General features: G+C 30.7%; 2 protein-coding genes across 2 annotated transcripts; one reads left to right on the forward strand and one right to left on the reverse strand.

The window, feature by feature from the left end:
• The first annotated feature begins 2,991 nt into the window (after positions 1 to 2,991).
• Positions 2,992 to 4,305, forward strand: LOC108333406 (uncharacterized). Its single transcript, XM_017568837.2, has 2 exons — positions 2,992 to 3,132; positions 3,399 to 4,305. Exon 2 carries the CDS (start codon positions 3,501 to 3,503, stop codon positions 4,056 to 4,058), a length of 558 nt encoding a protein of 185 aa, XP_017424326.1. The 5' UTR covers positions 2,992 to 3,132; positions 3,399 to 3,500; the 3' UTR covers positions 4,059 to 4,305.
• A 5,569-nt stretch (positions 4,306 to 9,874) lies between these two features.
• LOC108333483 (zinc finger protein WIP2) lies at positions 9,875 to 12,203 on the reverse strand. Its single transcript, XM_017568947.2, has 2 exons — positions 11,446 to 12,203; positions 9,875 to 10,397 (listed from the first exon to the last, which is right to left on the reverse strand). Exons 1-2 carry the CDS (start codon positions 11,956 to 11,958, stop codon positions 9,942 to 9,944), a joined length of 969 nt encoding a protein of 322 aa, XP_017424436.1. The 5' UTR covers positions 11,959 to 12,203; the 3' UTR covers positions 9,875 to 9,941.
• Between the last annotated feature and the right edge of the window lie 177 nt (positions 12,204 to 12,380).

Consider the following 12,380-nt stretch of genomic DNA (forward strand, 5'->3'; position numbering starts at 1 on the left):
TCATTTAGTGATTATAGCCATTGTAATGGTAAGAAGGTGGTAGAGGAAAACAACATTCACAGATGTAAATAAATATGTATGAATCTAAATGGTCTTTATGGTGTCGGAAAACTGCTTAAACCTAGCTAGCGAGATTTATTAGATATTGATAAAATGTCATAATAAATAATGCGCTTGATTTGCGTAGCATAAACTGATAAAGCATATGGTCACACGTGTGACGAGACATAAGCAAACAAAAGTAATTTTGAAAGAGTGTCGAGAAAAAGACAAAATGAATTAGTCGTACGGTAATCACATGGGAGCTCCTATATTGTAATGAGAACGTGAAGGTGCACCCTAAGCTATTGCTTCATGTTGGAACTTTGTCACCTTCTCATTTACCAATCCATTCTTTTATTGGATTTCTTTCTTTAATTAATGGAGCATGACATTTCACTCACCCTTCCTCATGCTCCTCTCAATTATTAATCAGCAATATCTCAATAAATCATACACTATATCTTTCAAATATACGATTTGCCCTCTGTATTGCACTTATCATACTCACTTTCCATTCATCAAATTTAGCTATTTGCTACACTAAGTTTTCCAGTTAGATCCCTTGTTTTGTATTGTACTCATAGGCTTCAATGGAGGCCAATATATACATGATAATTCAATGTTCTTTGTCCTTTTGAAATCCATAGATCTTTATCAGAAAACTGTTGAAGGAGTAATATTTTAATCATGAATCCCGTTGTTTATGTTGGCATATAAATCAGAGAGGACAAAGCAATTAATGAAGTTTCACATGTTGAATACTAATGTTCCTTTGTTTTGTTAGATTTAATGTAGGACGAGACAGGGCACGAATCGTATATGTACGTAGTAGTACCTTAAAAATTACCAAATAATGTGGAGTAGGCTTGGCTTTGGTCCTGTTGATGATGAATTAGGTGGATGATGTTGAATTAATTAGTGATGGCTTCTTTGTCAAAAGTGTAGGCTTTGTGGCAGCATAAAAGATGTTGAGATGTAAAAGATGGCATATAAATTAGAACCAAGTCTATGGTTGAAACAGATGAAGGGTAGACAAGTGGAGGACAACATCATTATGCCTGCTTTAACATTGAATTGACATTATCCTTTTGATTTTGCAAATCTTCTACTTCAAACTGTGAAAAGATATTTACCCAGAGGAAACCACAGGTATGAAACAAGTAATCAAGGCATCAAAATTCTTTTTTTTTTTTAGTTCATTGATGATGAATTACAACAACGCTGGAATATCGTGATTTGGGTAGAAGTTAGGTGATCTTGGATGTCCTTCGTAACATCACCCACCAACTACTAAAATAATGTCTACAAAGGAAAATAGGAATGTTTTAAACTTCTTGAACTAACTCTTGAATCCGTCTCATAAAATTCAAACTTTATTATATTTTCGTATAATTTCTCTTGAATGAGTCATAACAACTATGTTAGTGGGAAGAATGGATTCACATTTTGCATGTTACATCAACATATGTATATATTCTTTAGTTATTCTCTTGTAAAGATATGAGATTATGATTCCAAAGAGATTTATAACCACTCCTCATATATTTTAGTAGATGCTTTCTGGAAAATAAATAGGATAAACAGATCTAGGCTAAATCAGTCTATTATTATACAAATCAACACTTTAAGTGATCTTAACCTAATCATTTGTGAATAAATTAAGGCTTTTTCTTTCTTCAACTCCCATTATTTCTAAAGGTGACTTTCAGATTACCTTATTTGAAAATTTTTCTGAACAATTCTTTTTAATTTTTTTGAACATGATTTCCAAAAACAAGTTTTCTGTAATAGAATGTATGAAAAAAGCTCTGACATGTATGAAATACAATCTATAACAAGTTACTATATTTTTGGATTTTCAAAAAATTGTTTTTGGATTCAAAAATTTTATTTATAAGATTTACTATATTTTTTATCTTTGAACTATAACGCCCTTTTAATTATAACTATATTTTGATCTGCTAGGTTCTCATTTTTAAGAAATATATGGATGTAAATCCTCGTGCATAAGTATATATAAATGTGCATAAGTATATATAAATATGAGGAATCAAATATACTATAACTAAAAAAATACTTTTATTTATATAGTAATTTTTATACATATAAAAAAATTGCGGAAAACCAAAGCTCTCCATAATGGTCATGAAACTCCACTGACAAGAAGATGATGTAATAAGGATGATATTTTAGCCTTTTTATATTATATGACTACGATTAGTAATGATGGGGATGCATAAAGAAAAAGCCATAAATCAATACTGTGCAAGTCCAAACCCACATCCTCTAAATAAGTTGTATTTTTAAAATACTTGTTAAGTTATTATTCAATGTAAATATGAAGTAAAAAAGATGCTTTCTTCTTACACCTCTAAGTTTTCTTTCTTTTTAAATGTATAAATTATCCTTCTTTCACCTTACACCTCCTGCACCACAACTGTTGTTGTTCTTGTTCACACACAGTTCAACCTTGATTCATCCACTCAAAGTGCATATTCCTTTATAAAAATAAATATAAATTTTTAACTAAAATAAATATAAAATTTTAAACTTAACTTAACAAAAAAACGAATATACTGAAAGATGAACAAGATGAAATGAACGAGATAAATAAAGACAAAATGAAATAAGACACTAGCACGGTTGAAAAAAAAATCAAAGAAGAAAGTTCAAGAAAACAAGAAAGAGAAAATAAGTTCGAAATTGACTTAGAGATGTATCTCCTTCGGTAAGTAAATAAATGGACCATAATAAATATGATTTAGTAAACAATAATGAGTGGTTATATAATTTTTTTTTTCATATATATATTTATTTTAATGGATAAATTTGTTTTCACAATTAAACTTAGAGATACATGAAGAAAGGACATGCAAAAAATAGTTTAACTGCGGGAGGAGGTTTTCTTGGACAGAAAACATTACTTGGACTCAGGCCCAGCCCAATAAACAAATCCTCTAGGTCTCGTGGAACCATGTAATTGAACTTTGACCAAAACACGAAATCTATGTGAGGTGATACCAATGACCACTACAATTCCCACAAAACCTCAGATTAGGGGAAATTCACAACCCTTTTAATCTTTTTATGGTAAGCTTCCAATTTTCTCATAGCTCACATCTATTATCATTTCGCGGCCCTTTCAATGTCTCAGTTTTTCATCTCTTTGATTGCTATAGCTATGTTTTTTCTTGATCTGCCTCTAGGCTACTGCATTGTTTGTAATAAGTTCGATATTTGCTATTATTCAACCAGATGTTTTGATTCTTAAGCTTTTAATTTGATTTCTTTGATGCTATTGACATCTGAATTGAACAAGCTTGGTAGATTGATTGATTGTTCGTTTCCCCTGTCAGATTGCACTGCTAGAGTGAAATTCCCCATCAATTCGCAGCTAAACCCTAAAACAGAATTTTGGTGTGGTGTGTGTTGACTTAATTGAGTGAAGAGATAGCATAATGGTGAAAGCATACAGACAGGAACACGTCTACAAACACCCTTGGGAACGTGTAACTAGTGCATCTTGGCGCAAGTTTGCTGACCCAGAGAACAAACGCATATTATCCCATATTCTTGATGTTGACACATTGAACCATAGTCTTGACCCTTCATCGGGGAAGCTTTACACAACTCGTGCCATCACGATCCATTGTCCTGGACCCTGGTTTGTACGTAGAATTGTTGGTCAGGATATTTGCCACTGTGTGGAATCCAGTGTTGTGGATGCACAGTCGCGTTCCATGCAACTAACCTCTCGGAATATTAGCCTCCAGAAGTTCATAGAAGTGGAAGAAAAGATCCGGTACGACCCTCACCCGGATAACCCGAATGGTTGGACGGTTTGCCAGCAGGAGACTCGCATCCGGATTAAGCCATTGTCGGCCCTGGCATCCATGGCTGAAAAGGTGGAGCAGCGATGTGCTGAGAGGTTTCTTCAGAATAGTGTTAAGGGCAGAGAGGTAATGGAGAGGATATGTAAATATCTTGAGGCAGAATCTAGCAGCCTTGCTTTGTGATTCTGTCTTCTCATCTCAGTTTTGGGTTTCTGTAATTTAACTTAATATATTTGTAAAATAACTGAGAAAACATTGCAACATGAAAGGCAGGGAAGATGGTGAAGCTTGTATCTCCTCCCTGGACTTTAAGAACTAAGAAGACTGTTTAGATCTTCTTCAAATTTTGATTTGTCAAATAATTTTTCAAATTGCTGTAACACAACTTAAAGGATCATTTGAATATCTTTTTCTTCTGAATCTTGATCAATCCTTCGGAGTGAGATTGAGACCTAACTCTGTTTTTTGTTTGTCACCTTTTCTTATTTTCTAAGGCACTTGGTCACAAGCCTTTGTTTTGCATCTTTATCTTAGTTAATAATATTAGATTATTCTAAATTTTGTACATTTTTAAATTTATATTTTAACGTAAATGAGGCAGTTTTATATAGATCTCTAGTTTGGCTTCAATGGTAATGTGTAAAAGTGAAGATAGTGGGGGAAAGAAGAAGGAGGTAATATAGACACGGGGCAACATCTCTTGAAAAATGGGAATTAAGGAGCATTTCAGGTTAACGGTAGGGGGTTAATGGGTTATAGATGTACTGCTTCTCTCTGAATTTCTTCATCTTTCTCGAATATCTCTCAATTTCTCTATTTCCTAGACCCTAATACTGTTCATTGTTGGTTGATTTAGTGTTAGTAAAGCGGATTTAGTGCGTTCGTTTGGCGATTGAAAGAATTGCAAGCGCAAGTGACCAATCAAGGTGAAGAACTTCGATAATTGATGAGTTTGATTGAGTTACGTGATCAATCGCAGCGAGACCCAACCTCTCAATTACGATTCAGTTAACTAGTCTCTTACTCCGTTAGAACTCCTTAAGAGTTATTAAAGAAGAATTTGACTAGATTGGTGTGAACTGATATAATTTTCTAAAAGTTTTTAAAACTCTTGTTCAACACTATACATCATCTAATCCCTTGCAAATAGCGTTTACTATTAAATTGCAAGTTTTAGTTAGAAAAATGTGTTAGTAAGTTTTAATTTCATTCTTGAAGCTTAAAATCAAAGTTCCTAATTTGACATGGTAGATTGCTTTAGGATGCTAATTCATGCATTTTCTTTTGTTGTTATACGCTTATTGTCTCTTCCAGTATTCATCTTTGGTTTTACACTGTGCTATAGAGGTGAGAAAATAATTTTTGCATAAATTCTGAGCAACAAGTAGGTTTTACACAGAATGAGCCATCTATAGAAGCAACTATTCAGGATTTGAAGACTCAGATGGGACAGCTAGTACTATTCCCACTCAACCATCAGTAAACCCAAAATCTGGAACAAGTTGAAGATGCAGATTAGAGTTAGATTACCATTGTGTATATCATATGCCTAGTATTTTTCTTTTGTAATAAATACATAGAATCAAAATAACTTTCTGTATTCTTGAACACTTTAAGTTTTCTAGCTTCATTCAAAAATGAAAGAATCGTCATTGTGCATACCATAACTAAAATTCATCCCATCATATAAATCGTTGAAGACTGAAAGTGTGGGGAGGGGATTTTGTTTCCATCGTTCTGTTGGTTCTGACCTGAGTTCATTCAGTTTAATGGATTTGACTAAAAAATTTGTTTTGTACTCTATATTTAGAACAAAAACGTAACAAAATATTAAATATGAGATATTTATGATATCTTAATATTGATTTTATCTAAATAATAACTAATTTCTAAAACTGAAAAATATTTTTTAAAAAAATTCTTAAAAACTAATTTAAATAAAAAATATTAAGCAAATACTTTTAATAATACATTAGATTTAAACTCGTGTCTATCCATGAAATGATGTTGGTTTCTCTATTTAATAAAAGAGAATTAGAGATTGATAAAAAAATAATAAATATTTTTAGGTTTATAATTAAGTTTTGAATAGAATTAATCTTAAAAATAATTTATAGGTTTAGAAAGTCAATATATCTATAAAAATATAAATAGTATACTTTGTAAAAAGATAAAGGATAACACGTGTGTAAAAATAGAGTAGATTTTTTAAAAGTATAGAAGATACGTAAAAATACATAGAGTTGACAAACCTGTTATATATGTGTTGTTAGATTTTTGTCTAATTAATATATAGACATAATAATATAATGTATATTTTAGACTCATCTAAATAGTATATGAATAAACTTGTGTAAAGTATATGGTAAGGCCCGCCTAATATTAATATTATTAATTTAATATGTGTACGGGCATACTCTTTTAACATGTATTGTTAGACTGATATAATCAGTGTATGAACAAACTCATCTAATGTGTTACAAGATTCATATGATGAGTATATAGACATGCTTATGTTTAATGTGTATTTTTATGTAATTAATGTATGGAATGATCCATCTAATATTTTCTGTTATATTCATCTAACTAGTGAATATTTGTTAGAATATATATTGATTAAATTAATTAATAATATAATTCAAATTTTATACGTAATTGACATTTAGAATATTGATATAAAATTTTAATTTTGAAAAAATATTAATTCTATTTAATAAATAAAATAAAAATTTATTAGATATTAAATTATAACATTGAAATATATTATTATTTTTATGATAAAATAAAATAAATAAAATAACTTTTTATGGAGATAAAATAAAAAATAAAATATATGTTTATAAATTTAATTTAATTAATAGCCAAATAATTATAAATCATAAAAATATAAAATTAAAAACAAAAATATATGTTTCTAAATTTAATTTTGTCGATGAACAAATAATTATAAGTTAAAGTTAAAAATGAAAAAATATTATAAAAAATTATACTTTAAATAATTTATTAAATGATCAATTAATTAGAAGTTATAGAAAGATAAAATTAAAAAATAGTATAGACAAATTGGTTTAAAAATAATAAATAAATGGATAAAAGATATAATAAATTTTATATACATGTCATGACAAAATAAATAAAATTAAAAAATAAAATAAATAAATAAAAGCATGTTACAGCACAATAAATATAAATAAATAAAAATTAAAAATGTTAAATGATTAAAAACTAACTTTTGAAATATTTGTCAATTTAATAAAATAAAATAGTAATAAATTTGTTAATATTTTCCTTTTTCTTGTATTATAATTGATTGTCAAGTTCCTGTAAGAAGTTTGATTTGGATACAAATTTTATAGTAATACATACAAATATGCATTTTTTCATTCAACATCCTTCCTACACCAATAAAATAACAATTTTAGTTTAAAATATAAAATCATTCACGATTAGCTAAAAAAGTACACGTATTAATCTTCTATTAAACATTGAAAAGAAATAGGTAAATAGAGAATTGTACATATATAATTTAAGCACTAGCTAGAATAATAAGGCGTATATATAATTTTGATGTAATGTGTATGTATGTCTAAAGTAAACTTTACTCGATTAATATATAAGAAGACTGTTTTCGCAATGGTCCCCAAAGTCGTGATATTCATTACAATCTGAGCATTGCAGTAAGGAAAGGCAAATCCAAAATGTATACGTAACATGTATCATTGAATGCTATTATTCTATGTGATTGTTTTTTGTTGGTAATATTTTGTAAGAAAGAGAGAAAGAAAGAAAGAAAGAAAAGTTGATTTGATGAAGAATAGAAGAAGGTGTTAAGGTCTACAAGGTTCCATCACATCATTCTTTGTTAATCTGACAGGTTTGTGCTGATTGGGGATGTTGTGACAGATTGACGTTACACTGAACACCATCCATACATAACAAGAAAAGAATCACATAATTAGTTATCATTTTCACTGTTCTTCTCTTCTGTTATACATCATTTCGTAATCTCAAAAATGCCCATATGCAATACTCTTCATGATGATCGATTCAGCTCAAGAAGATAAGAAAGGATATATATTTTGAGATAAAATTTAAAAATTTATTTTTTATAATTATTTTATTTTACCATTAATTTAAACAAATACAATGTTAGATGTACCAGTAAGAAGATTCACGTTGGGGGTCTATCAAAAAATAGATTTGTTGAAAAAATATCAATAATAATGAAATCAGAATCTAATCATATAAAAAATTAACGTTATTTTCTATTTAAAATATTATAATAATAAATTAATGAGTTTTTTATCATTATATAATAATTTATTTTATTCTAACAAATAAACATATAAAAAAAGATAAAAAAGAAAAAGGAAAAAGGGTTTGTTGGAAAGAGAGAGAGAGAAGGAGACAAGGAACGTGGAGTCCCGTTTTTGTTGGTTGGGTTAATGAGGGAAATAGAGTGAAGTGTGTAGCTACAATTCATACACTGGTTTTGTTGTACTTTGACATGACATCTCAAAGAAACTCTGACCCTATCTTTTTTTTTCTTTCTATCATAACATTACTCATACAAAGCTGCCATCAACATCCAATGCATGCATTCTTCCATCTTCCACCCTTCAATTCCCAATGTTCAATATAAATGATTCTTACTGTTACTTACTCCATCATCTTCCTCACCAATTAACTCCATCTTTTACTTTAATCAATTCATAATTTACAAATTAACAAACTTTAACTTGGTCAATGCTGTACTTCTTCTTATTAATTCTTATAGATAAAATTTCATTCTATAGTTATATCAAATTGTGGTTGAAATGATAAGTAATGTTTGTTTCTTTTAATAATAGAACCATATGCTATAATTTTCTTATAAAATTATGCGTTATTTCTTTTCTTAATTTTTTTTTGCATAGCCCTAATTAATTTAAACCAAACCAAACCCTTCAGGCTGGTTAATTAGGTCTGAATTTATGCTTTTTTTAAATATTTAAATCACTAAATTTTGTATTAATTTAAAGTTTATTTTTTTTTCTTAATTCAATTTCAATAAGTAAGGAGAGATAGTATGCTATAAATTATTGTGAAACCATTATGGACTCTAAATATATCAAAATAATATTAATAAAAATATTGACTAATTATATTTATGATTACATAATCAACTTTAGTTGGGTTTTTCTTTCAATTTTTGTACTTTTTTTCATCACAATAGTCTCAACTTTATAATGGAAAATAGTAGAAGAAAAAGAGAGAAAAGCAGACATTTTTATTGAGAAGATAATGATTTTGATGGAAATGATTACGGTGAGTGTAAACATAGTATTTGATCGGTTCATCATGGTGGACATAGCAAAAGGGAAATAGCAGCATCATATGAGTCATAAAGCTGAACAATCACAGACTCAAAAGCTTCCCCTATCTGCATTTGCACTTGTTTATATACAAATATATATATATATATATATATATATATATATATATATATATATATATATATATAATTATACCCTTTTCCCTTTTTGTTTTTCTTAAATAAAGTTCACTGCGCACCTTCCCCTTTGCATAATTATAAACGTATAACATATTATCTTAGTTTTGAGAAACTTTTATAAACACGCGCTATAATTTTTGTTTTAGTTTTTAAATAATAACAATATTCCATTATTAAAACTGAGTAATCTACATAATAAAGGAGAAATGTTGTAAAAAACTATACAAATCTTGACAGAAAAGTATATTCAAATTGAAACATGCACGTGATCTTCTTTGCATATATCATAGTCTGCAATGATTACTAAAGTGTATTTTTAAGGTATTAAGTTAAAAACATGAGGTGTATTAGGTAAGAAAAAACTTGTATGTTTGGAAGAGAAAGGAAAGGAGGGAGAAAGCAGAAGCAAAATGAGAAAAAAGGAGAAGTTACAGCAATTTGATAATGAGGAATGAAGAAACAAGAAACAAGAAAAAAAGGGAAAGTGGAGAAAGAGAAATGGTTAGTGATGGCAGTCATAGTCAAGAATTTAATATCAGTTTGAAAACATGAGAATCATCAATTGTCACACATCAACCATGACTTGAAACTAAAGGTTCATTGACATTTTCTTGCTCAATTTCAGAGCCAGCTTCATCATCATGATCAAAACAGTCGATTCCATAAGCTTTGTGTCCATTCCCAAAAGCCTTGATATGATCTTTGAGGGATCTTTTGTGCTTGAAATCGGACCCACAAGAGCAATACCAGAGCTTCCCACAGTTCTTCTCATGGGTCCTCCAATCACCCCTAACAGCAAAAGCTTTGCAGCATTTTCTACACATGAAGGGCTTGATTCCATGCTTTCTCTTGTAATGAGTTTGAAGGGTTCTAAAGTCTTTGAGAGGCTTTGCTCTTGGATGGTCAATGTTGTTCTTGCATTCAGGAGCACAACAATAGCAAGGGAGTCTAAGCATTGCTGTTGGTTGAGTTCCCCTCAGAGACTCTGGCCCCTTTCTATATTGAGATCCATGCCCCCACATATGCATCTGCATAGGTTAATTTTTGGAGCAACATCATCATCATTCAAGAGCAAATAGGTAAACAGTTCAAAAGGGATCGATGTGGGGTTGGGAAGAATGAAAATCATTCACTCACTCGCATTCACATGTAAAATATTTGGAACCATCGATAGAGTCCAAAAGCCTCACTGTGAAATCGCATTCCCTACAAACACTATCTTTGTTGCATTGCATGTAACATTGTTAAGATCAAGAATTATTTTCCCGAACAGGCCAAGATTTTGAGTCAGAAAGCCTAAGGATAATCAAGGACCCGCGTCTTTTTCAACATGTTTCAATACTTCTTAGTCACCTACGGTCTAGGAGTAAAGAAAAAGGTAACAATGTAGGGCATCCTAATAAAGTAGTAGCTCGGAAGCCCAACAAGGGAATATTGGACAGCTATTTTTGTTTATGTTTTGTAGAGATCAAAATAAAACCTCACTCCATGCGTGTTGTACTATACACTTCTGAAATGAAAACTTAATTTATTCATGTTCTTTCACTTTATGTCACCTCCTGTTGCTGCTAACGTTGTTCTCTCTATAACATCTTTAGCTTAAGATTTAATAAGCCCTAGATATCAATAGTTACTTCCTCCTGTTTTCTGTTTAACACCAGTTAATAACACTTTGCAGGTCCACAAAAATATATAGCCTTAAATAGTACTCATCTTTCATTGGAGTGGGATTTTTCCATTTTCGTCTCTTCGACTACAAAAGGGTCATGGTAAAACCTTTGAGATTGATTAGCTTAAGATAAAAAAAAAAGGACATGCAACAGTTGTTACAAAAACCCTAAATTACACACTACACACAAGTGCTCCGTAACGAATTGAAGACAACATAGGTTATAGGCTAAAAATAATCAAAGTGGTGATATTTACAAATGGAAATTTCCTTTTCAACAATTTTCCTCAAAAGTAAGATCTGGGAAAGTATGTGGTAGGATTGTAGGAGTGAAAAAAGTAATTAAAAGAAAGAAAGTGATGTTTTTTTCTTTCTCTCTATATGAACCATCTTGAATTAATGGTTACCTGCATGTTGTTGTATCTGTTGAAAGTCTTGAAACAAAGGGGGCAGGAGAACTGTGTTGGACCGATGAGAATTTGAGCAGGGGTAGGAATCCAATACTGACCCTTGTTAATTCTACTAGGAGAATACTCACAAGCAATGGCTTTTTCTCTGTCTGAGTATGTGTTTGAAGTTGAATCAGCAGAAGCAGTAGTGGTTGGAAGCCCTAAGTGCAAAGCCACCGTCACAGTTTCATCATCCAAAGAGTTATTATTATTAGACGATATGCTTGATTCTCTCTCCTTCTCTCTGTTGACTTCCATGGCACTGAAGGAAGATTCAAGATCTTCACCCCTTGCAAGGCTTAGGTTAAGGAAAGGAAGTGCTTCTTTGGGGGGAGAAGATTGATGATGATGAAAAGCAGAAGGAAAATAGAATGGAGGGTTGGAGCAAGGTGATGAAGAAGAAGAGAAAAGGAATGGAGAATTGAGGTCAAACCAGGCATTGAAGTCGTTGGAGCAAAAGGGGTGAGTCATGATGAGAGGGTGAGAAAGGAAGAGCTATATGACAGTATAGAAAGGATTATAGGTTATTATCAAAGACAGAAGAGATATAAAGGGAAGGATAGTGGTAGTGGTGGAGGAGGAGTGGAGGGAGAGGTAGATAAATAAAGGTAAGCAAAAGATAAGTTTGAGAGTTAAGAAAATAATAAGCATAATGGAAGAGTGAGGATGAAGAGGAGTTAGAAATCCAATGTTGGTAAAGCAGACCCAATAAAGTAAAGAAAGGGAGACAAGAAATCACTTGCGAAGTGTGACATAACAACGGGCAAAATAAATATACAAAAGAGGTAGAGAGAGTGAGAAAAAATTAAAAAAAAAATAGTCAGGTCCTAGATGATGAGATTACCTTGGGACTTGAAAGAACGTTTGCAAGAACAGTGATCAAAAAAAGGTTG

Source organism: Vigna angularis, chromosome 11, assembly GCF_016808095.1.
Source record: "Vigna angularis cultivar LongXiaoDou No.4 chromosome 11, ASM1680809v1, whole genome shotgun sequence".
Taxonomy (NCBI): domain Eukaryota; kingdom Viridiplantae; phylum Streptophyta; class Magnoliopsida; order Fabales; family Fabaceae; genus Vigna; species Vigna angularis.